We start from the raw sequence: 26903 nt of genomic DNA, 5'->3' as shown, positions 1-26903 counted from the left end.
CTGACTTTTTCTAAGTTGGCCTCCCCAGCACATGGAACACACCAGACCCTGCATGGCTTTCACCTCCCTGGCTCTTTGGTTGGGTTGTTTACAAAAGGTTTTTATCCCTTCCACTTCACCGATGTCTCCTTTTTTTTTTTTTTTTTTGCGGTACGCGGGCCTCTCACTGCTGCGGCCTCTCCCGTTGCGGAGCACAGGCTCCGGACGCGCAGGCTCAGGCCATGGCTCACGGGCCCAGCCGCTCCGCGGCACGTGGGATCCTCCCAGTCCAGGGCACGAACCCGTGTCCCCTGCATCGGCAGGCGGACTCTCAACCACTGCGCCACCAGGGAAGCCCTACCGATGTCTCCTTGAAGGTCACAGTCAGGGCTAAAGTAGACCCTTCTCTCATGCCCCCTTTCACATTAGTGTTGATTCCTCATCTTGGCGAACCCTGAGGCCATGAGCCATGTAAGCAGAGATATGGCCAACTCCCAAATCTGGCTTGAAGAAATATGCCAAGAAGTACTCCTTCTCATGCCCTGGCTTCCCCAAGTTTTTTTTTTTTTTTTTTTTTTTTTTTTAATTTATTTATTTATGCTGTGTTGGGTCTTCGTTTCTGTGCGAGGGCTTTCTCTAGTTGTGGCAAGCAGGGGCCACTCTTCATCATGGTGCGCGGGCCTCTCACTATCGCAGCCTCCCTTGTTGCAGAGCCCAGGCTCCAGATGCGCAGGCTCAGTAGTTGTGGCTCACAAGCCTAGTTGCTCCACAGCATGTGGGATCCTCCCAGACCAGGGCTCGAACCTGTGTCCCCTGCATTAGCAGGCAGATTCCCAACCACTGCGCCACCAGGGAAGCCCCCCAAGTTTTTTTGAGGCAATATCTTGTTTGACCAAATACATCAACTTTGCTCTGAAAAAAAAAATGAGGTTCTTATATAGTATTAAATAACCTCATTACCAGAAAAACACCATATACTATATCTATATCTCTCCTTGGGTTTCAACCCAGCTTGGCCATCTATCAGACACTCTGCTTGTTTGCCAGAGAGCTTGCTAGAGGACATCCAAAAAGTCAAAGTCCTCCATCACCGGGGCAGGTCTAGCTACTGGGCACCTTAATTTAAGCACAGTGCCAAAAGCCTACGGAAACATATGAAACCTTTAAAAATGTCATTGGTGGGACTTCCCTGGCTAGGTTAGGACTTCACTGGTTAGGGCTGCACGCTTCCACTATGGGGGGCCCCGGTTTGATCCCTGGTCAAGGAACTAAGATCCCACATACCGAGGCTTAAAGAATAGTTAAGTAAAAATAAATAAATAAATAATGTCATTGGCACCAAAATACAAAAATATATGTAAATGTTTATAAAACATATTGTCAGTTTCATTATTCTGTCAAATTTAATATTCAGAATATCCTCATCTTATTTACAAAACTTGTTAGATTTCATCTCTATGCATGATGATTGCTGAGAAGTCACAGCCAACTATACATTAAAAAAACTTACTCATAGTCATTTAATTTCCAAAGCAAAGTTATAAAATTCCCTTCAAATTATTTATAAAGCAATACATTTAGTATGAGGGCATTTTAATATGTTGGCTACAATGGGGTGAGGCCTCCAGAAAATAAGCCTGAAAGGCTAGACATGGCCCTTCCCTGCCACAGCTGTCCCATGTGTGTGACCTGCATCAGAAATGCCTCTCACCTTCCTCCCTCCGCCAGGCTTCCTTGTGATACGTTGAGCTGTGGCTCAGAAATTAAATCCTACTCTGGCATCATCCAAGGGCCATCAGTTTGCATCCTACATCCTCCTCTTCCTTCCAGAATTTCAACCTTAAGCTGGGAGTAAGGATGGGTGTTCCATTCCTAAGAAACAGAATCACTGGATTGTGGGGCCTCTGAGAACAGGGTAATTTCCTAGCTAACGTTTTATCATGCCTGGTCCCTAGGTCTGGTCTGGCTAGGCGGGAGGAGGGGGAGGGGAGTGCGAGGGAGAGTGAGGATGGGGCGGTGCTCTTAAGCTGTACGAACCAACCAAAGTAGTGTCTTCCCTGAATTAAGACAATTAATTAACGGACAGCCCATGCCATCTAGATTTGGAACCTCTGTGTCTCTATTTCTTCCATCTTTGTCCTCACTTCTTAGAGATGCACTCACCTTTGCTCCCACACCCAGTTACACCTGGCTCTGACTTGTACTATCTTCTTTTGTTCTTATCTTCTGAGTTTCACGCTCATCATCAGTATATCTGTTACTTATTTGTCTGTGTCTCTGATGGATTTTAGAGTTACTGAGCCCTGCTGTGTGCCAGGCACTAATTATGGCCGTCTTGGCTGGTCGGCTCCCGGAGGGCAGACGCAACACTGGGGGATCCTCTGTGACTGGTGTCTAAGTCAGTGGCCAGGTGGTCATGCACCTGGTTCCAAAAATGAGTGAGTTGAGGAGGTGTGGGTTTTAGCAATGAGGCAGAAAATCTTAAAAATAAACACATCTCGGGGCTTCCCTGGTGGCGCAGTGGTTGAGAGTCTGCCTGCCGATGCAGGGGACACTGGTTCGTGCCCCGGTCCGGGAAGATCCCACATGCCGTGGAGCGGCTGGGCCCATGAGCCATGGTCGCTGAGTCTGCGCGTCCGGAGCCTGTGCTCCGCATTGGGAGAGGCCACAACAGTGAGAGGCCCACGTACCGCAAAAAAAAATAAAAATAAAAAATAAACACATCTCTTTTATTAAAAATATACAGTTTGGGGACTGAAGGAGGAAAGTAGTGTTTCTCAAAGTTCTAGGATTACTTAGCAGTACCCAGAGTGTTTGTTTAAAAACACCAGCTGGGAATCTGCATTTGGAACAAATTTGAGAATCACTGGCTAAGGCATGGAGCAAGGACTGGGATTGTCTCAATGCTTCTGGCTTTTTAGGGTTCCGGGAAAGGACTCGTTTGACTTTTTACAAACAAGCTCAGCTGACTCCTCTGGGTGTTCCTGGCCTTCCTTTCTTTGGGTCACTGAGGCACTGAAACAGTTAATACAGTTACCGGTTGGGGAACAGCTGAAACAAGGCCCTGAGATGTGAGTACCCACCCAGCCCACCCGAGAGCTTCCCTGGTCGTCTCTGGGAGACCAGTCCAGGACTGGGCCCAGACTGACCCAGATGTGGAACTGCTTAACACAACATTTCTGCCACATCCCAGGGGCTCTGTTTCTTTTCTTGTGAATCTTCCTCCCGTTTCACGTTACAGAGTACTTCCTCTTCCCTCCCCTCACTCTTTCCTGCTCCTTGCTACCCATCCACGTTTCTTCCTCTCCACCTCCATCTTGGTTCCTTCCCAGAAACCAAGTTATAAGCTCTCTCTTCTGTCGGCACCACGTTGGAAGCCTGTGAATCCATGCTCACTGCATCTCAGCACACACGTGTGAACCATTGTGTACTTTGTGCAGAAATAGGCTCTGAGCAAGGGAGGGCAGGGCAGTTAGAGTCGAGTTAAGATACTTCTCCAACTGCAGACAGCACTTGGTGTGTACAGGCACATAGCTATCTTACCTGTCAGACAGAGAGCCCAGGGGAGACACTTGTAAGACAAAGTAGAAAAAAGATCTTGGAGAAGGGCGTCTGCTGGTTTTTGAAGGACATGGTCCCAAATTACAGAGGGAAGATTAACAGCCCTTCCCCACATGCTGAGAGGACACCCCAGCGGGCGTTTGAAGAGACAGGTTGCCAATGCCAGGCAGACCAGGAGAATGGGACAGTTGGTGCGAGGCTGGCCCTAGTTATGAAACTAGCTGGTGCTGTGAACTGGACAGCTTGGCCATAGGAGCTGGTGAGGTCAGCAGGATCGTGAAGAGGTGAGTGACCTAGACCCACACAACAGGTGGGCCTGCAGATGTGAGGTGGGCCAGGGGCAGGCGGCCAAAGAGAGGGTGCACTTTTGGGAGTGGAAGCAGTGTGTCTCCAGAGGCTCACATGCATGGAGAATGCACGAAGAAAGCAGCACGACCACCACCCTAGGGCAAAAGTAGCCTGGGCAGCGGCAGGTTCTCAGGCCACAGTAGCAAGATCCCAAGACAATGTAGGCAGCACCCACACTAAAATCTCGAGGACCAGCTTGACACACAGGTAGGTGGTGCCAACCTGGCATGTGGATAAAGAAGACAGAAGCAGCAGGGCTTGGTCTCTACACCCGGTAGTGTGATAAACTGAAAAAACTTGTGTAGAGTTTGAAAAAGGGGAAGAAAATTGTATTCACCTAAATTCCCCTGGAAAGGAGAAACTGTCTTTGCTGGGAACAATATTTTGATTAGTGCTTAAGTCTGAAGCTGAGATCCCAGGGGCGGCATGGGTGTAGGTGGAACAGCTCTGCATGAGAGACGGGAAAGAGTTTTTGAATTTTGCACGTTAAACCAAAGAGAGAGGGGAAGAAAGGAGGCTGCTCTTGGGTACTGTTCACTGTGAATCCCTTTCCCTATCAACCCGCTAAATTTTCAGAAAGTTACCAAGATCATGAAATGCTTGGGGTCAAGTGGAGTGTGTATACTTGATATTTATGTGCACATATTCACGTGTGCGGGGTTGGTGTCTCAGGTTGAAACAGATGACGAGCAGAGCCCAGGCACTGGCAGGGATGCAGAGGGAGAGAAGGAGCTCAGAGAGGAGAGATACCACTATGGGGGTGCTAGAGTCAGGGGCAAGTTTAGTCAAATCTCAGCAGGGTGCAGCCCCAGTTGATTTCTGGGTTACCAAATTCTGCCAGTGTTGTTTTGGTTATTCTCAGTTCTGTTTGCTGTATCCAAATCAACTAACAACAACAACAACAACAACACACACACACACACACACACACACACACACACTTGGAAACTCTTCAGGAACTGAAAACCAGGTATCTATGTACTAGGTGGGCTATAATGTTAATGTCCAGCTGGGATTCTCAGGCCCACTTCAGAGCGGAATCACAGCCAAGGACCAGCCTCCTCTGATGCTGCCATGCCACCCTGTCTTCCCTAAGTTCCTGTCGAGAGGATGAGGGCAGCACCAGCATCTTGCAGCCTTGGTCTGGTTAGGTCTACACTGGAAGGCATCAGTGCCCTCTCCCTGTCAAAGATATTACTGATCAATTGATTGATTGATTGCTGGACCTGAGTTCCCCAACCAGGGATCCAACCTGGGCCCTGGCAGTGAAAGCGCTGAGTCCTAACCACTAGACTGCCAGGGAATTCCCATCCCTGTCAGAGATCTTTAACTGGGGCAGGGCCAGGGCCACAAGAGGCAGCTGAGGTTAGTAATCTAGAAAGGCTCCTTGAAAGAGCCTTGAGTCTTCAATATTGACATCTTCAAGCCAAGAGAGGCAGAGTTGAACCTTCCTAACCAGAAAAGTCCCTTGTCGGCCCACTGAGTCCTGCCCGCCTCCCCTCAGCTGCTCTTCCCAGGGGCAGTTCTTGAAGGCAATAAGGAAATGACAATGCCAAAGACGGGCCCAGTTTATCCTGAGATTTTTGGTCTCTCTCATCTCTCCATACCTGCACCTGGCTCTCCTTGAGAATAACCCCCAGGCCTAGGGCAAGAAACACCTCTTGAGCAATTCATGTGCAGCCCAGGAAGCAAGTGGGAAGGAAAGACTTCTTTCATGATCTTCTGAGACGCTGTGTGGAGTCCTTTGAGAGAACTAGAATGGTGCTGGCATGGGGACCCAAGCTCATGGCCAATGAGGCAGGTAAGCATCTCTCTGTCTGATGTGGTACAGTAAATGAGGTCATTATTAGTATTATTATTTTATTTTTTTGCGATATGCGGGCCTCTTACTGTTGTGGCCTCTCCCGTTGCAGAGCACAGGCTCCGGATGTGCAGGCTCAGCGGCCATGGCTCACGGGCCCAGCCGCTCCACGGCATGTGGGATCTTCCCGGACCGGGGCACGAACCCGTGTCCCCTGCATCGGCAGGCGGACTCTCAACCACTGCACCACCAGGGAAGCCCATGAGGTCATTATTAATGTTTGGAAAGATAGCTGTTGGGCGGTTGGACACCGGAAGTGTGTACTCTGGCCCTGCCCTTGGTGGGCAGATCTCCCTGAATCCAGATTAACCGTCCGGCCTTGCATCTTACCAGGCCTTGAAGGACATCAAGTTTTTGTGGTAGGAGGAATGCACATCCAATGCCAACAGCCGGGGAATATCTGGGTACCCCCCTAGCTGGTCCCAGGACAGGCTGGTGGGGGTCTTCTTTTCTACTGGGTGACTGGAGGAGGCCACATCAGTCTTCCAGATGGCCTCCAGCTGGTTCCCCTGTTGGCTGGGGTGTGCAAGTTGAAAGTGTAAGAAGAGATGAGGAGGTAGACTTACAGAAAGGGAGAGACTGGGAAGCAACAAGCTCTGCAGGGTTTTCTTCCCTTCTCAAATAGTTGTCACTGCCTTCCTTGCTGCATCTCTTCCCTCCCCAACTCTAAATCTCACCTCCTTGGGTCTCCTCTAGCTGAGCAGCTACTGGAAGAGGCTGCCGAGACAGCCCCTGTTCCTCCAGGCACATGCCCTGGGCCTGAAGCCCTGAACTGGCCACACTAGGGGGGTGTGGATGTGTCCCTTCTTGGCTGCCCAGAGACTCATGGTGTCTCTTTGAGCCCAGGGGTCACATGGTGGGAAGGATCAGGTTGATTTATATGGATGGACCAGTGGCAGGTGCCAGACCAATGCTCAGGGTAGAAATGGTTTTAAGTTCTCAGCTGTGGGTCCCAGGAGTCTTTCAGTTGCATAGTTTGAAACATACTTGGTCAGCCTGTGCCGTGAAGCCTACACACCACATACACACATACCCCCATCTGGGCCAATGGCCAGAGCTGGGCAGGCAGCTGAGAAGCTAGGTTCCTTGCAACTCATGGGGTGAGCTTTGCCTGTCTGTGCCTTCACTGAGCTGCCAGCCCCCCCGAGTTTGGTCACCCCTGCTCCCTGCCTCCCTCACCCACCTAGCCAGCTGCCCCTGGCTTCCGTGCACCTACTGGGCCATCCACAGGGGCACACATTGCTGGTGCTTGGTCATAAACAGCTCCAGGTGTCGCTTGCAGGAGGGGCTGCTGGAATGGATGTGCCGCAGTGGATGGGGGAGGCTTGCTTTTCCTTGACTTTGGGGAGGTGACCACAGGGGTGTTCAGGTTAATGTTCCACTCCTGTTGGAGCTAAGAGGAACCAGCAGAGAGGCATCAGGGAGAAAGGAATTCATCCTCTCTCTAGTGCCAGAGGAGGCATTGCCTGACTTGGGGCAGAGCAGAAAGGGTGAGGCCCAGGGAATGCCTCCAATTAGATATGCCTGGGACCTCAGGGTATTGCATTTCCCAGAAATTCCTTGAATTGTTCTTTACTGGTTTAGTTCCTGTTTTCTCCTTTGTTGTGGAGAATCTGGACAATGGGCAAAACAACAAGGAAAAAACTAAAGGAAGCCAGAGCAGCTGGAACTGTGAGAGCCTCATGTTACCGGACCAGGTTGTGTCAGGAATGCTCTCCGTGTCTTGTCACTCAGCCTCTCTGCCCTGGCCCTGGGGAAGGAGCTGGAGGAACCCTCACAGCCACCTAAAGAATTATTATATATATGGTCCCTTTCCTTCTCAACCTCAAAACCAATTTAGCAAGTCAAGACACCTACAGGAGGTGATCAGGACTAATGTAAGGTGACAGGAAACTGAACTGGGAGAGATCCCCATGGCCAAGGCTCTTCCAACTGCCTTATGCCGGCACTTACACTGAATCCCTCAGGACACTGCTTCCCCCAGACTCTGGCCATGGCTGCTCAGGACTCAGTGGGGTAACCTCCTGGCCCAACCCTAGAGGAGATCTCAGCAGATTCTGAGTCACTGCTGTGGGATTCTCCAATCCCTCCAAGCCATCAGCCAGCCTCCTGTGGACCATGTCAGCACTCGCTGCTTTTCTGACCCTGGTAGCAGGGGAAAGAGTAGAGGAAACTGAAGGCAGACGTTAGAGAATAAAAATAGGTCAGGGGCTTCCCTGGTGGCGCAGTGGATGAGAGTCCGCCTGCCGATGCAGGGGACGCAGGTTCGTGCCCCGGTCCGGGAAGATCCCACATGCCTCGGAGCGGCTGGCCCCGTGAGCCATGGCCCCTGGGCGTGCGCGTCCGGAGCCTGTGCTCCGCAACAGGAGAGGCCACAACAGTGAGAGGCCCACGTACCAAAAAAAAAAAAAAAAAAAAATAGGTCAAACCCAATGGATTAAGACTCCGAATGACTTTGGACTCTCAACAGCAACAACAAAACCTAGAAGGCAATGAATGAGCAGTGCCTTCAAAATTGTGAGGAAAAATGAATTCTAACCTAGACTTCTGTATCCAGGCAAACTGTCAATTAAGAGTCAAGGGTAGGGGGACTTCCCTGGTGGTGCAGTGGTTAAGAATCCGCCTGCCAATGTAGGAGACACAGGTTCAAGCCCTGGTCTGGGAAGATCCCACATGCCACGGAGCAACTAAGCCCATGCACCACAACTACTGAAGCCCACTTGCCTAGAGCCCATGCTCCATAACAAGAGAAGCCACTGCAATGAGAGCCCGCGCACCGCAATGAAGAGTAGCCCCCACTCGCCACAACTAGAGAAAGCCTGCACACAGCAACGAAGACCCAATGCAGCCAAAAATAAAATAAAAATTTAAAAAAAGAGTTAAGGGTAGGGACTTCCCTGGTGGTGCAATGGTTAAGAATCTGGCTGCTGGGGACTTCCCTGGTGATCCAGTGGTTAAGACTTCACCTTCCAATGCAGGGGGTGCAGGTTCGATCCCGGGTCGGGGAGCTAAGATCCCACGTGCCTTGCGGCCAAAAAAACCAAAACACAGAACAGAAGCAATATTTTAACAAATTTAAGAAAGACTTTAAAAATGGTCCACATCAAAGAATCTGCCTGCCAATGCAGGGGACACGGGTTCAATCCCTGGTCCAGGAAGATCCCACATGCTGTGGAGCAACTAAGCCTGTGCGCCACAGCTACTGAAACCTGTGCACCCTAGAGCCTGCACACTGCAACTACTGAGCCCATGTGCCGCAACTACTGAAGCCCGCACGCTCTAGGGACTGCATGCCACAATTACTGAGATCCCACGTGCCACAGAGCAACTAAGCCCGTGTACCACAACTGCTGAGCCTGCGCTCTGGAACCCACGAGCCACAACTACTGAAGCCTGTGCACCCTATAGCCCGTGCAGCACAACTACTGAGCCCGTGTGCTGCAACTACCGAAGACCGCGCACCTAGAGCCCATGCTCGGCAACAAGAGAAGCCACCGCAATGAGAAGCCCGCACACCACGACGAAAAGTAGCCCCAGCTCACCGTGACTAGAGAAAGCCCGCATGCAGCAATGAAGACCCAACACAGCCAAAAATAAAAAAATTTTTAAAGTAAAGAGTTAAGAGTAGATATTCAGTAAAGACATTTTCAGACAACCAGGGTCTCAATGATTTTACATGCCAGGAACCCTTTGTCAGGAAGTGACCAGAGGAGGTACTCCACTAAAACGAGGGAGACCTGGCATCTAGAAACAGGGGAGGGGCTTCCCTGGTGGCGCAGTGGTTAAGAATCTGCCTGCCAATGCAGGGGACACAGGTTTGAGCCCTGGTCCCAGAAGATCCCACATGCCACAGAGCAGCTAAGCCTGTGCACAACTACTGAGCCTGCGCTCTAGAGCCCACGAGCTACAACTACTGAAGCCCGTGCACCTAGAGCCCGTGCTCCGCAACAAGAGAAGCCACCGCAATGAGAAGCCCGTGCACTGCAACGAAGAGCAGCCCCCGCTCACTGCAACTAGAGAAAGCCTGAGTGCACAGCAACGAAGACCCAATGCAGCCAAAAAAAAAAAAAAAAAAAGAGAGAGAGAAAGCAGGGGAGCTGTCCCCAGAGAGAAGCAAAGGGAGTCGCCAGCACGAGGGTAAAGAAGACAGCTGTGACCAAGCCTGGAGAGCAACCCGATCAGACAAGAGCAGGACAGGGAGACCCACAGGGGAGGGAGAATCTGAGCAGAGAGTCGGGACTGCAGGCTCCAACTACCTCCCCTCCAGAAGAAGCTTTCTTGTCCATCTCCTTTAGAGGGTCCCTCCCTCTCTTGCTCTTCCCACATATGGAGATTGGAAAACTGACTTTCCTTACATTCAGGCTGTCTCCTGCCTTCCCCTCTTCCTGGTTCAGAGGCTTTAATCTGCTCTCTTATTTCCCAACTGCTCCCCCGCGCCCAGGTACACCCCACAGCCCCATGGATCCACCCTGGCCCCATCCCTGCTGGCTGTGCTGACCCCTGAGAAGGTCGCCGGGTGGGAGGCCCACCTTGGGGAACACGATCACCATGCTGCTCAGGCACTCTCGGTGCTTCTCCTCCAGGTCCCTCTGCTTGTCTGTCCAGGCCTGCAGCTGGAGGTTCTGCAGGCGGTCGACGTTTTCCAGGAAGAGGTAGACGTTCTGGGCCTTGTAGGCAGCCCCAGCTTCTCACACAACTTGTACACGGTTGATCACTTCTTGTCTGGGAAGAGAGGGAAGTGATTTAGTGGGTGAAGGAGCCTCCTCCTGCCCCCAACTCTCTGTTAACCAGAGATGACTCTGTGTCTGTGAGAGCTGGGGAAAACAGGGAGCAGAGAAGCAGGAGGTGTTGTCAGGTGAGGAGGCTTGGGCTGGGCTGGAAACAGGAATAAAAGTAAGGCAGGGGGCTTCCCTGGTGGCGCAGTGGTTGAGAATCTGCCTGCTAATGCAGGGGACACGGGTTCGAGCCCTGGTCTGGGAGGATCCCACATGCCACGGAGCAACTAGGCCCGTGAGCCACAGCTACTGAGCCTGCGCGTCTGGAGCCTGTGCTCTGCAACAAGAGAGGCCGCCATAGCGAGAGGCCCGCGCACCGTGATGAAGAGTGGCCCCCGCTTGCCACAACTGGAGAAAGCCCTCGCACAGAAACGAAGACACAACACAGCAAAAATAAATTAATTAATTAATAAACTCCTACCCCCAACATCTTAAAAAAAAAAAAAAAAAGTAAGGCAGGGCTTCCCTGGTGGCGCAGTGGTTGAGAGTCCGCCTGCCGATGCAGGGGACACGGGTTCGTGCCCCGGTCCGGGAAGATCCCACATGCCGTGGAGCAGCTGGGCCCGTGAGCCATGGCCGCTGAGCCTGCGCGTCCAGAGCCTGTGCTCCGCAACGGGAGAGGCCACAACAGTGGGAGGCCCACATACCGCAAAAAAAAAAAAAAAGTAAGGCAAATGGGGGAGCATGTTAGGTGGGTTACGGACAGGGCAGTAGGAAGACAGGAAGAAAGGCTTGCAGGAAAGCTCACTAGAGAGCAGTGTGTAAGTGCTTGACCTCCCACACCTTCAGGGCTGCCCAAGGCTCCGAGGTCAGGTGTCCTTCGCAGGTACCCTCCCTCAGGGGGAACCCTGTCCAGGAGTGGGGTGATTCTCTCCATCACCCTTGCCCCATGCTCCTCCTTTCTCACTGGGCTCTGGCTCTGCCGATATATTGCAGCGGTGTGGGTGGGTGCCGGTGGGTGCCAGGGAGGACCTACCAGAGGCTCTGGAAATGTCTGTAGAGGATGTACTTATGGCACAGGCACCACAGCTTGAGCGCGTTCAGCTCCATGGCGGTGGTGGTGAGCTCCCGCCCCTTGTGGCGCAGGTCGTGGGGCAGCCCCAGCTGATCCTCCTCAGTCAGGAGCTGCAGGTTCTTCCTCTGGGCCTCCACGTCCACGTGGTATACCTTCCCCTTCAGAGTTACTGGGGATGTATGCAAAGGGGGCTGGGTCACCTTTCGGAGGGATGTCCCCGTGACAGGAAGGGAGGCTGTCTTCTTGGGCTTCGTGGGAACACAGTGGGCCCGTGGTTTCTGAGTAAACTCGGCTGAACTCATGGTCCTCTGGTTTCTGGGGGCAGGTTGCTGGGTCTTAGGGGACCGAGCAGATTGGGCCCGGCCTGGGGGAGGTGCCAGTGATGCCTCCTCCAAGTCCCTCCATCGACCGGTGGGCACGAAGCCCATTCTCTCCACGTCCTCTCCTGCCTGCTCCGGCCCCCTCCATGGGCGCCCTTGCTCCTGGGCCGATCCCCGCTGCCACCCCCGTGCTGCCTCCCCCTGCTCCCACTGCCCCGCTTCTGCCGGTGCTCCCGCTCCAGCAGGGCCCACTGCTCTTGCCACTGCAGCCACTTCTCCTCCTCCTCCCGCCACTCCTGCCTTCGCCTCTCCCAGCTGAGTTCCTCTTCCCAGTGCTCTGCCTTGCTCTCCAAGGCCACCTTCCTAGAGCTCTCTGGGGACAGCTGCTTCTGAAAATGGGACTTCATCTGGAGTCCTTCCTTCTCCTGGGTCACTTCCTGGAAGAAGTCCTTCTGGTCTTTGACTTTGTGGCCTGGGCTTTCTGCGGACGGTCTTTCCCATTTCTTAGGAAACTTGGGATCCATGGAGGATGGCAACCCAGGCTGAAGATTTTCAGTGTCCTTGCTGCTGTACACATCTGCAGTCCTTGAATGCACGGTCATGGTGGAAAGTGGTTGACATGTGGGAGGCCCAGCACTACTATCCCAGGTCATGGCCAGGGGACTTGGGGAGAGAGGTGAAAAGTGTTCCTCCTTCTTGGGTTCCTGTGGGTTTCCTCTATGACTGTTTCTTTCTTTGGGAGGGCCTCTTTCTTGGCAGGGGCTGGAGAGTCAACCAAGATCTTGACTGAGTATTCTACTTGACCTCTAGCAGACTGAGCCTTGTTCAGCTGGAACTCTAAGGCATGCTTCATCAGGAGGAGGTCATGGTACTTTCCCCCTAGAATTTCTACCTGCTTTAGTAGGGCATCTCTCTTACTCTTGACCACTTGGAGGGACTTCTGGAAGTAGAGCCTCTGGCTGCTGAGTTCTTTGGTCATCTCTATTTTCAGGTGCCTGTATTTGGCCTCCTGGCTTCTGTTCTCCTTGTGCTGGAGCATCAAGGCCTTGTTGAGATTCTCGACCACAGCAGACATGTACCTGATGTCCCAAACCTCCCCCTGGTTGAACATCGTGGAGTCCACGAGTTCCTGCAGCATGGACTTCACCTCGGAGACCCTTATGCAGGTAGTGTGCTTGTCCTGGAGCATCTGCTCTGGGCTCAGTGGCTGAGGGCAGGATATCCCTTTTTGTGGGCTTTGTTTCCACCAGCTCTGCCAGAAGGTGAGTTTGGACACTAGGAGAGGTGGAGAGAACAAAGGCAATAAACTCAAGGGTTATACTGATTCTCCACACCCTGCTTGGCCAAATTCCCATCCAACCTTCTTAGGGCTTTGGTAATAAGGAGCTGGAGCATTATATGAGGCCAGGGGAGATATTGTCAGGAGAGATCTCTGCTGGGCTCAGAGCTTGCTCAGAGCTTACCTGTCAGGGTCTGTCAGCTCCACAGCACCTGCAGGACCCAGAGGGGCCTGGACCTATTCGATCCAGTTCAACTCAATTCAACACACTCCTGATCCTCCATATTTCCCTGGAGTAGAGTGATTTTTTTCTAATCACGCTACTTCCCAGTCTCAATATCTCTGTTTGGCTACCTACTGCCAACTAGCTAAATTCTGGAAGCCCACCTGGCACTTAGACTCTAGATCACCTGGGAAGTTGTATTCTCCTTTCCTGTTACCACTGGACTGTGTTTGTAGAGAATTTATCACACGGTCCTGCAACGGTTTACATTCTTTTATAATGACTAATGTGTTTTTCTATATGGGGGTCATGAACTCCTTCGATACTCTGATGAAAGCAGGAAAATGTACATAAACACCGATTGTGCACTTTGTGTTCAAACCCATTCATATGCAAACTTCAGCTCCTCAGGGATGGTCCATGGTCATAGTTGTATCCCCTTGGATCTACCATGTGTAGAGCTGCTGGAGTGATCATCTTGGAGCATTCATTCATTTCTCATTCAGTGAACATCACTGGCAGACAAAACACTGGCTAACTTTGGATGAGGAGCTAAAGGAAATATGGAAATTAAATGACACTGAAATCCAGCTAGTATTTAGCTAATACTGTCAGAGAGGCTATATGCTCTAACGGTTCAGAGCATGGATTCTAGAGTCAGATAACTCGGGCTGGAATCCCATTCTTACCACGTGCCTCAGGCAAATTTCCTAACTTCTCAGCACCTCTATTTCTGAAAAATGGGGATAATCATAGCATTTCCTTCATGGGACATAAGTAGATTATGCATGTTTAGTACCAAGCACTGTACCAGGTACCTAGAAAGTGCTCAATAACTAATTCCTAAAAAAATGAATAAGACACAGCCTTTGCCCTCCAGAAATTTATAACCTAGTAAGGAAATAAATCAAGTAAACAAATAACTATATTTCAAGACCTAATATGACAAGGATAGTAGGAGAGATTGTCTCCTTCTCCTCCACCTTTCCTTGCTTCCTCCCTCCCCCAGCTATCGACCTTGCTTGACTGGTAAGGAACCTGGCCATGAAAATCAATGGTAAAATGATAATGTTAGCTCTTGTTTATTAAGGCCTGAATGTGTGTTCTAAGCACAGTGCCAGATGCCTCACGCCACGTGGAACCCTGTAAGGCAGACAATGCTCTCCTCACTTTGCATATGAGGAAAGTGAGGTTCAGAGAGATGAAGTAACTTACCCAAAGTCACACAGCTAGAAATTGGGATTCAAACTCAGATTTGTCTGACTCCGAAGCCCATGCTCTTGAGTAAGATTAAGAAGCCAGAAAACCTATGCGTGGGGCCTAGGTTTGCCACAGGCTTTCCTTGTGTATCCTTCTCTTCTCTGAGCTTCAATGTTCTCATCTACAAAGTGTGGCAGTTAGATAATCTCGGGCCCCTTTTAGTGCTGAGAGGAGTAATATTTCGAGGTTGAGCCATGTTGTTGACTGGGTACTTCTGGAGTAGCCACAATCGAGAAGGTTCTAGAAGGTCCTCCAGCTGAGTCTCACCAGACTGCTTGGCTCTGCATCTGGGTTTGGTTTAAGGAAAGGATGTTCCTCTAGCTCTAGCTATAAACTCCACCCTTTCTGACCTTCCAGCCTTGTTCCCCCGCACGAGGCCGCAGCTCCAGGGAGCACCAACGAGGATTTGTCTCCACATCACACCTTCCTTCAGCCCTGAGGGACAGCCCAGAACTGCTCACTTCTCAGCTTCGGTCCACCACCCCAACCTCTTACCACTGACCATCCATCTCAGCTAAAGCTTTTGTTATGGAGGAGAATCAGAAAGACTCCCATAGACCCTGGTGTGTGACTTCTTTCCTTGAGATGGCATCCACCCCACCCAGCTCCCCTGCCAGGTGCTCCTGGAACTTACTCTGTGCCCTTTCCTTTGTCCTTCAATGAGAGTGGAGCAGAGGGAAATGAGAGACTCGATGCCTCCTTTGGTGGCGATGAGGGAGAGGGGCAACACCTTCTCCATCACCTCGATCCATTCATCCAGGGCTTCCTCTTCCTCCTCACTCTTCCTGTTCCTGATCTCATAGGTCAGACTGTCACCTGGAGAGAGAGTGGGAGATGCAGGCTGAGAATAGTCTGTCCTCTAGGGAGCCCCAAATAGCCCTATAGGACAGGGGTTACACCAGCAGGCTTTGAGGTTGGATTGGTTTAACCTCTTATTAGCTGTATGATGTTGAGCAAGTCACTTATTCCCCTAAGCCTTAGTATCCTTGCCAAAAAAGGGTTGGGTATGGATTAAATGAGATAATACAAGTGAAATGATTAACATGAGACCTGCCATGTAGAAAATATGCATAGACATAAAACAGCACTGTTGTACTACAAGGCCAGGAATGTGCCTATCTTGTTATTGCTCTATCCTCACTGCCTAGTCCAATATCTGGACAATTAAATTAATTAACTGCAGTCAACAGCCCTGCTTAGTTCTTGGGAGCAGCTGAAGGACCACAGAACCAAGAGCTCCTCAGGGGCAGGGCAATATGAGCAGGGGTAGGGCATATCCCTATACCATCTTCCTCCAACACTGTAGCATCCACCATACCTCACACCAGACTGAAGTCTCCTGATCAGATAACTCTGATCTTAACGGGGGTAGCATCTGGCTCCAGGGCTGCATGCAGCTGGTCCACACCCAAATGGCTATACCAGTTGCTTACAGCTGGCATCAGTGCTGTTTGGCTCAGTATCCATTCAGTACTTTGATTATCACCCTTGGGTCCCTCTATAAAATAGCTAGTGTGCTCCACAAAAAACAATTAGAACTAATAAACAAATTCAATAAAGTTACAGGATCCAAAATCAACATATAAAAGTCAGTTGCATTTCTATACACTAACAATTAACTATCCAAAAAAGAAATAAAGAAAACAATCCCATTTACAATAGCATCAAAACAATAAAATACTTAGGAATAAATTTAACAAGGGAGGTGAAGGATCTCTACAGTGAAAACCATAAGACCTTAATGAAAGAAATTAAAGAAGACACGTGTAAATGGAAACATAACCCATGTCACGGACCAGAAGAATTAATATTGTTAAAATGTCTATACTACCCAAAGTCATCCATAGATTCAGTGCAATCCCTATCAAAATCTCAATGGCATTTTCCACAGAACTAGGAAGAACAATCCTGAAATTCATACGGAACCACAAAAGACCCCAAATAGCCAAAGCATTCTTGAGAAAGAAAAACAAAGCTGGAGGCATCACACTACCCGATTTTAAGCTATATTACAAAGCTATAGTAAACAAAACACTATGGCACTGGCATATAAACGGACACATAGATAAATGGGCCAGAATCAAGAGCTCAGAAATAAACCCATGCATATACGGTCAGCTAATATTTGACAGGGGAGCCAAGAGCACTCAATGGGGAAAGGATAATCTCTTCAATAAGTGGTGCTGGTAAACCTGTACATTTACATGCAAAAAAATGAAATTGGACTCCTATATTATACCACTCACAAAAATTAACTCTAAATTAATTAAAAATTTAAATACCAGCCCAGAAACCATAAAACTCCTAAAAGAAAACATAGGGGAAAAGCTTCTTGATATTGGTCTTGGCAATGATTTTTTTTTTGGATATGACACCAAAAGCAAAGGCAACAAAAGCAAAAATAAATAAGTGGAACTACATCAAATTAAACAGTTTCTGCACAGTAAAAGAAATGATTATGAAAGTGAAAAGCCTTAACCTACAGAACGGGAGAAAATACATGCAAACCATGTATTTAATAAGGAATTAATATCCAAAATCTAAAAGGAACTCACACAACTTAATAGCAAAAAAACAAATAATCCGATTAAAAAATGGGCAAAGGATATGAATAGACATTTTTCTAAAGAAGATATACAAATGGCCAACAGGTATATGAAAAGGTGTTCAACATCACTAATCATCAGGGAAATGCAAATCAAAGCCACAACGAGATAGTACCTCAGGCCTATTAGGATGGCTATTATGTATAAAAGACGAGATAACAAGCAATGGTGAGGACGTGAAGAAAAGGGGACCCTTGTGCACTGTTGGTGGGAATGTAAATTGGTATAACCATTTTGGAAACCAGTATGGAGGTTCCTAAAAAAATTAAAAATAGAATTACTATATAGTCCAGCAATCCCACTTCTGGGTATATATCCATAGGAAACAAAATCACTGTCTCCAAGAGATTTCTGCATGCCCATGTTCACTGAAGCATAATTTACAACAGTCAAGACATGGAAAAAACCCAAGTGTCAGTCAGTGGATGAATGGATAGAGAAAATGTAGTATATATAATGAAATACAGATAGTCCCCAACTTATGATGGTTCAACTTATGATTTATTACAATGAGGCGAAAGTGATACACATTCAGTAGAAGTCATGCTTCGAATTTTGAATTTTGATCTTTTCCCACGCTAGTGATATATGGTACAATACTCTCTCATGATGCTAGGCAGTAACAGCACGCTACAGCTCTAAGAGGCCACAAAATCACAGGCGTAAACAACGAATATACTTACAACCATCTGTATGCATACAGCCATTCTGTTCTTCACTTTCAGTATAGTCTTCAATAAATTACATGAGATATTAAACACTTTATTATAAAATAGGCTTTGTGTTAGATGATCTTGCCCAACTGTAGGCTAATGCAAGTGTTCTGAACACATTTAAGGTAGGCTAGGCTAAGCTGTGATGTTTGGTAGGTTAGGTGTATTAAACACATTTTCAATTTATGGTATTTTCAACTTATGATAGGGTTATTGGGACATAACCCCATCATAAGCTAAGGAAGATCTATATTATTAAGTCATAACACAGAAGGAAATCCTGCCATTTGCAACAACATGAATGGACCTTGAGGGTATTACACTACGTGAAATAAGTCAGACAGAGAAAGAAAGACAAATACTGTACGATCTCACTTATATGTGGAATCTAAAAAAAGTTGAACTCACAGAAACAGAGTAAATTGGTGGTTATCAGAGGCTGGGAGGTGAGAGAAATGGGGAGATGTTGGTCAAAGGGTACAAACTTTCAATTATAAGATGAATAAGCTCTGGAGATCTAATGTACAGCATGGTGACTACAGTTAATAATACTGTATTGTATACAGGCATACCTCATTTTATTGTGCTATGCTTTACTGTTGTTTGCAAAGACTGCATTTTTTAAAAATTGAAAGTTTGTGCAAACCCTGCATTGTCAGATGATGGTTAGCACTTTTTAGCAATCAAGTATATTTAATGTACATTGTTTTCTTAGACATAATGCTATTGCACACTTAATAGACTAGAGTATAAACACAACTTTTACATGTACTGGGAAGCCAAAAAATTCACATGATTCACTTTATTATGATATCCACTTTATTGTGGAGGTCTAGAACTGAACCTGCAATATCCAAGGTATGCCTATATTTGAAATTTGCTCAGAGAGTAGATCTTAAATATTCTCACCATACACACAACAAAGGGTGACTATGTGAGGTGATATGTTATTGTGATAATCAGTTCACTATATACATATATATGTTTATATATAAAATAATCACATGTACACTTTAAATTTACACAATGGTGTTTGTCAATTATATCTCAATAAAGCTGGAAAAATAAAACAGCTAGTGTGAGTTTGCATTTAGGTTCTATCTTACTAAAAAATGAGATGTAAGAATGAACCCATGACTTAGGCTTCATCACATATGCACCTAATATCACAATCTATTATGTTTTGGACAATGACATGTTTGCCTCTCTAGGGAACAGAGGTGATATGCTGCGACATGAGTGGGACAATGTTTCACTGGAGAGGCGCTGTGATGTGTCTTTTGCGCCTTCTGCACCCACCACCCTGCACTCCCCTCCCAGCAAATGCTGACCTAGAGTAGGGGAAAGGAGGAGGCTGAGTGAGCTGGGACCAGCATCTTGGCGGGGAAGGCACCCGCCCTCAGGACTGCACCCAGCCTGCAAACTCACCCCAGTCACCTAGCCAGTGGAGAATTTCATACAAGTGCTTCTCTTTAGTCTTAGCATCATTGGAGGATGAGGTAATTCTCTCCAGCAAGATGAATCTGTTCTGGCCCTTTTGCTCTGTCTGGTGAGATTTTGCCCTCTTTTTGAGATCATATCCTAATTCTTCCTGGAAGCAGTTGATGACACAGTTGACATTGTCCAAGATGTCTGAGAGCTGGGAAGAAGTATCCTATATAGAAGGCAGCAGATTGTAGTGTTTTGGGGTGTGAACTCTGGTGCTAGATGCCATGTCCTAGTAGTGTGATCTTAGACAAGTCAGTTAATTTCTTGGGGCCTCAGTTTTCTTATTTGTAAAGTGGAGATAATTATAGTACCTATGTCACAGGGTTTTAGTAAAGATTAAATGAACCAGTATTTGTAAAGCACTTAGGACAGCGCCTGGCACATAAAATAAGTGTTAGCTCTAATTACTGTCATTTTGATTATTAAGACCAGCTCAGGGAGAGAATACTAAAAATCCACAGCGAACATTTCTTCAGAATTTCAGAATTTGCTGGGGACTTCTGGACATCTCTCCTCACAAGGATCCAGAGGCAACAGACTAGAAAAATGAGGCCCCAAGAAACCCTCAGGATCAGAGGCTCCCATTTAAAAAATGCACCAGAGGCTCACGTGCAGGGTGATTTGAATCTTTGGCCATTTCCCTGTGAGTTTCTAGGGCTCAGCTTGGGGCACTCTGACAGGTTGCCAAGAACAGACCCCAATCATGAACTCTGGGCCCCTCCTCCTGCCCTGGTAGGACCCACCACGATGTGTCTCAGGGCCAACCTAGGGCTTCCCTGTGGGCTGTCTGCTTCCTGGGCCCATCCCTGCCTCGGGGGCGGTTTGATTCCAGCTCACCCTCCACTAATCTGTCCACAAACCCAGCTTGCTAGGATCCCAGGACCCCTGAGGGCCCAGAGCTGGAATCTTACCCAAATCTGGGCTCAGTTCCCAGCCTCCACATCAGACCCCAACAGAAGGGTGACACCCTCATCTCAAGGGGTTACCTCCTGAGCCCGAGTTAGTTGGGCAGCCTCAATTCTTGAGATGATGGCTTTCACTGACGCAGCGGTCACCAACAGTGGGGGCTCGTCTTTCTCCATTTGGGATCACTCTGTCAGTCACAGAGATGTTCTGTGTCTCTGGTACAGGGGCCTGGACACACGATGTTGGCTGCTTGGGGGTTAAGGACTCCAGAGCAGCTCCTGAGTACCCTCTTCCTAGCCACAGCTCCCTGTAACTGCCAGACATCACGTTCCAACTGACCTTCTTTTCTCCAGTGACATCATCAGGTTGATTGGAAGAATGACTCCCTGTCATCTATCTGCTTGATTATCTAGCTTTTTAATCCATCACCTAATATATATTAACTTGACCTATTGCTTTTTAAAAATCATTAAATGTTATGCTCCCAAACTAAATATTAACAGCTAAAAGTAGGAAACAGCAATTAGAAAAAGTTCTTTTCCCAAAGAACTTTTAATTAAAACAAAGTTACAGCCAATCTATAACTAATGGGAATGTATTTCAATTTGCACCAGGGGTCAGGGCTTAACCAACACTGTCACTGAAGGTAATCATCAGTGCCAGAGGCCTTTTTAAAACAAATGATTAAAATGGACATCATTGTATGCCCAGGACTAGAACTTTGTCTGGTATGTAGTAGGCACTTAATAAACATTTGTTGAATTAATGAAGCTATAAGTAAAAATACATATATGTGCAAATTATTCTTCCATGTTACTGAAACATTTAACAGATAAGGAATTAAACATTGTAACTTCAGTTCTTAGCAGTGCCATAGCCATTTAACAACTTGTCACCTGACACCCACAGGTCTTTTACATACTATCATTCATTCACTTATTCAAAGTTAATTCTTTCATTGCCTCATTTACTCAACGAACACTTATTGGTAACGCTCTATGTTCCAGGCATGGGGCTAGATGCTAGAAATACAAAAAACAGTGAGGCCTAGTTCTGTCTTTGAGGCAGTCACACCCTGGTTTATGGATACCTGTCTATCTATACATCTGGCACTGGATGGTCCTTTAATCCCTTATGATTTCAGAGCATGTTGTAGGTTACAAATAACTTATTTATCCTTACAAACATGTAGAGCCAGCTGAGGCTCAGAGTTATAAGACTTATCTAAAGTTACAGAGCTGGGAAGTACAGAGTCAGGACTTCAACCTGCTTTTCTGATTCCCAATCTGGGGTCCTTTCCCCTTTTCTCCCTTTCTCTCCCTCCCCACTTCTTCTTTCTTTTATACATAATCATACTAATAATTAGATCACAAATAGGTACTTCCTTGGTGGTCCAGTGGTTAAATCTGCCTTCCAATGCAGGGAATGTGGGTTCAATCCCTGGGCAGGGAACTAAGATGCTACATGCCGCGGGACATCTAAGCTGGCGAGCTCTAGAGCCCACGTACCACAACAAGAGAGCCCGCGTACCGCAATTACTGAGCCCACGCATTCTGGAGCCTGTGTGACACACTAGAGAGAAGCCCATGCACCACAACGAAGAGCTTGTGTGCCGCAACAAAAGAGCCCACATGCCGCAACTAAGACCCGATGCAGCCAAATAAATTAATTAATTTTTAAAAACCCATACATTTATTTAAAAAATGAGATCACAAATAAATGATCTAAACAAGCCAATTAAAAGATATATTATAAGATTCAATTAAGAAAAACCCAATACTCAACTATGTTCTGTCTACAAGAAACACACTTAAAATAAAAAGATACATATACGTTAAAAGATGAATAGAAATAAACCATGCTAATACTAATCAAAAGAAAGCTAGAGTGGTTATATTAATTTCAGATTTTAGAACAAGAAAGATTAGCAAAGATAAAAAGGGAGGGATATTCCATAATGATAAAGGTGTTAACTAATAAAGGTGACATAATCTTATATATATATAGATAGATAGATATGAACCTAATAACATAGCTTCAAAATACATGAAGTGAAAAACTTATAGAAGTGAAAGGAGAAATGGATAAATCCACAATTAGAGTTAGAGGTTTCAACACTTTTCTTTCAGGAATTGGAAAAAGTAGAAAAAAAAAAAAAAGTAAGGATATAGAGGTTTTGAAAAACACTATCAACCAGCTTGACTCAATTGACATTTATAGAACATCTCACCCAACAACAGCAGGATGCATTAGTTCCAAATGCATATGGAATAATAATCTGGACCATAAAACAAATATCAATAAACTTAAGAAGATTAGAATCATATAAAATATGTTCTCTGATCACAATGGAATTAACTATAAGTCAATAATTGAGAGATATCTGGGAAAATTCCCAAATATTTGTAAATTAAACAACACACTTCTATATAATCCATGAATCAAAGCAGAAATGACAAGGAAAATTATGAAATTTTGAACTGAGTGAAAATGAAAACATGACATATCAAGATTTGTAGGATGCTGCCAAAGCAGTGCTTAGAGGAAGAAACTAGATAAGGAAGAACAGAGAAACTCAAGCAGAAGGAAATTATATGGTTAAGAATAAAATAAATAAAACAGAAAACAAACAAAAATGGAGAAAATCAATGCAATTACCAAAACCTGGTTTTTTGAAAAGATTAATAAATTGATAAAGCTCTAGCCAGCTTTTACCAGGGGAAAAAAAAGACACAATTTACAAACATCAGGAATAACAAGGGGACACCATTACAGACTCTACAGTGGGAATAATAAGAGAATATTATGAAAAAATGTTATGCCAATAAACTTGGTGAATTAGACAAATTCCTTTCATAGATACAATCTATTAAAGCTCAATAAAAAAGAAAACCTGAAAAGCCCTCAATCAACCAAAGATATTAAATTAATAATTAAAAACCTTTCCTTCAAGGAAAACTCCAGCCCCAGACAGCTTTATTGGTAAATTTTTTGCCAAACATTTAAGGAAAACATAATACAACTCTATATAAACTCTTCGAGAAAACTGAACAGTATGGAACACTTCTCAAATCATTTTATTCGGTTAGCATTACCTTGCTACAAAAACCAGACAAAATATTACAAGAAAAACACAGACATAACATAGACATAAAAGAAAATAAAATGGAAGCTGCTGACAGGAAAAAAAATTATCTGCAAAACATGTATTTGATAAAGGACTTGTATCCAGAATATACAAAGAACCACTATAACTCCATTACAAGAAGGAAAACAATCCAGTTTTTAAATGGGTAGAAGATTTGAATAGACACATCACTAAAGAAGATATTCAAATGGTAAATAAGCACATGAAAAGATTCTCAACGTCATTAGGGAAACAAAACTACAACTTGTTAACCACAGTAAAAAGTGTGAGGATACCAAGTGTTGAGGATGTTGGGAAAGTGAAACCCTTGTATATTACTGGTGAGAATGTAAAATGGTACAGCCACTTTAGAAAACTGCTTGGCAGTTTTTTTAAAGTTAAATATACATTATCACACAATTCCCATTCCTAAGTATTTACCCAAGAGAAATGAAATTTACCCAAGAGAAATGAAAACATATGTCCACACACAGATCTATATGCACAAATATTTACAAATAGCTCTATTTGTTATAGCTCAAACCTACAAACAACCTAAATGTCCATCAACTGGTGAATGCATAAACAAATTGCAGTATGTCAATGCAATGAAATATACTACTTCACATTAAAAAAGAATGAACAACTGATACATGCAACAACATGGATAATCTCAAAAGCTTTATACCAAGTGAAAGAAGGCAGACACAAACTACCACACACTGTATGACTCCATTCATATGAAATTCTAGAGATGCAAAACTATAGTGACAGAAAGCAGATCAGCAGATGACAGGAGCCAGATGAGGGAGAAGCGACTGACTGCAAAAGGGAACAAAGAACGTTTCTGAGGGAAGGAAATGTTTTATGTCATGATTATGGCGGTGTTTACATGACTATACCATTTGTGAAAATTCACTGTGCCCTACACTTAAAATTGGTGAATTTTATTATGTGCAAACTATACCTCAATAAAGCTGATTTTTAAAAATGCAATGTTTTATAATGCCCAAGACTGTGGAGGGATCGTGGGCAGACAGTGCAAGGGGCTGGAAGTTAAGAGGGTATAAGGAGATAACTCTTTCTCTTTTCTCAGGTGGCAAGTCTTCTCTTTTTTCCTTCCCTTTACCCTTGGGGCTGGGATGCTCCCTCCTCCAAGCCCCTCTCCCATGCAGTTCAGGCCAGTAGCAGCACCTTCACCACAGTTCAAGGGTCACACTAGTTGATCACTAGCCCAGAAGAGATGTTTCTAAACCTTTTTTTAAAAAGCAGCTAACCCCCTTTTGCAAGCAGAGCCTTCTGTAGAACCTCACTATCTAAAACAGATAAAAGCAATGTCTTATTAGAATACATTTGTAAGTTCAACTTCATGATATCTCTGTATTATAAAATCATTCGATGTCAACAAGCTTGTTTTGACAAACCCAAAAATTTGATACGTAGGACATTTGAGTGTATATATATTTAAACTACTGTTTTAAAAATATTTAAAATATATATAAAGTTTCTGGGTAAAAATGGTAGATTGAACACATGTATCTAATTTTGTTCTACTAAAAATATACTAAAACTATAGCAAAGGGATTTTTTTAAGGCATAAGTGCACAAAGACAGGGAAACAGGAGAGGAGACGAGCAAAATACTTTAGGAAGCTGTTAAGCATATGGATGAGTGGTTGCTGACAGACCAGAGAAGGATGAATCCTAAGGCAGAAGTGGGGCAACCATACGGCAAATGGAATTAGTTGTGCCAGATTGCTGACCACCCCAAGAAGGAAGGCCTAAAGATGTGACATCAGAGGTTCCCTGCAGTGAAGCTCTTGGAGACAAGCCCCACCCATGTACCTCAGCCCACAGAGCACAAACGCTTCTCACTGGGATTTTGGTAACCCATCCTTAAATGTGAGCAGACAACCAGGGATTATAAGACCTTCAAGTAAAGACTCTAACATGAAAGAGATCAAAACCACAGAAAAAGAAATTTAGAGAAAACAGTGATTATGCAAGAGAAGAAAACTTAAACCATCATTAATAGTGTCAGAGATAAGCTATTGCAACTCTGAAACAAAATAAGATGCTATAAAAAGGAATAGCTGGAGAACAAAAATAAAGTGAGAGTAATAAAAGTCTTTAAAATATTGAAAAACTCAGTAGAAGAATAAGAAGATAAAAAGTTGAGGAAATCTCCCAAAGACAAAGTAAAAAAGATGAAAAGTAGGAGAGAAAAACAAGAAATGAGAAGGACCAGTCCAGGAGATCCATCATCTGAATTATAAGAGTTCCAAAAAAGAAATAAGAAAGAAAATGGAAGTGAAGAAATCACTAATGGGATGATTCAAGATTATTTCCCAGAAGTTAGGGGCACTGAGTGCCCAGCACTACAAATAAGACATATCACTGCCATTTTAGAACACTGGAGACAAGGAGAGGTTCAGAGAGAGGGGAAAGTCACTTACAAAGGATAAGGAGTTAAAAGACTTCAGACATCTCAAGAGCAATGACCAAAGCTAGAAGGTCACGTTGCAATGCCATCATAATTCCAAAGAAATTCAAGTCCCAGCGAAACAATGGATCGATCATGTCAGAATAGAATAATGGTAATGTCAAACATGCAAAGTTTGAAAACAATTTACCTCCTTTCTGAGGAAGCTTCCGGAAGATGGTCTCCTCCAAAAAGAGGGAATAAGTCAAGAAAGAGAAAGATATGGAAAACTGGCAAATAAAAGATCCAGCAAAGGAGAAAGGCAAAGAAAATGTCCGGCGATGAGAAAGGAGATAGTAGGTTGCCAGATGTGTGTGTGTGTGTGGGGAATAAACTCATATCGGTGCTGGTCATAAGTCTCCAGCAGAGATGTCCTCAAGAAGATGAAGTTGATAGAATATCTCCTGTGCCTAGATAGTCTGAGAAGGGATTTAGGCAACTGGGGGAAGATTTTGAGATAAATACATAGAAAACTAAACAAATGAAAAAAAACAAGGTAATTATTAATTCCAGGAAAAATAAAAAGTGCAGGAAAGGAAGAATAATCAAACTTTTCTACATGGTGCAACTCTGAATAGCATATGCAGTCACAGTGTTGTGAGAACTGAAAATTGAACTAACGAAAAGGAGCAAATTAAATTTGGCAGATAGGAGACGAGAATAAGGTATAGCACTGGGAAGAGAGGCAGGGAAAAGAGTTCAATCCTCAAATCTGCCCCTATTACTTGTGAGGGCTGGGCAGACTACAGATGGAGCCTCTCATACACTACATATCTTAATGTTACAAATTAAGGTAACACACTGTTAAATAAAATACCGCTAAACTAACTTCACAAATACACTTTCATAAGGACCTACCTAAAAGGCCAGGTTCTAAATTAGAATTTTTGGACTCCTCAGAGTTCTACAGTAGAAAATAGCAGCCCCTAGCCCCTGGCTCTTGCCTGACCCCCTTCCTTTC

The 26903-nt window shown here is 45.6% G+C and overlaps 1 protein-coding gene across 1 annotated transcript; it reads right to left on the bottom strand.

Annotated features, from left to right (window-relative positions):
* Positions 1–1760: 1760 nt before the first annotated feature.
* Positions 1761–20510, bottom strand: FAM186B (family with sequence similarity 186 member B). Its single transcript, XM_060114188.1, is given in 11 exon segments — positions 1761–1851; positions 6080–6265; positions 6966–7058; positions 7060–7142; positions 10279–10471; positions 11501–12077; positions 12080–12568; positions 12571–13134; positions 15252–15437; positions 19369–19594; positions 20415–20510. Coding segments are annotated over 11 exon segments (2784 nt in total).
* Positions 20511–26903: the final 6393 nt, after the last annotated feature.

Source organism: Mesoplodon densirostris, chromosome 11, assembly GCF_025265405.1.
Source record: "Mesoplodon densirostris isolate mMesDen1 chromosome 11, mMesDen1 primary haplotype, whole genome shotgun sequence".
NCBI lineage: Eukaryota > Metazoa > Chordata > Mammalia > Artiodactyla > Ziphiidae > Mesoplodon > Mesoplodon densirostris.
Note: the sequence above shows the minus strand (reverse complement) of the source record. Positions and strands in the feature narration are given on the sequence as shown.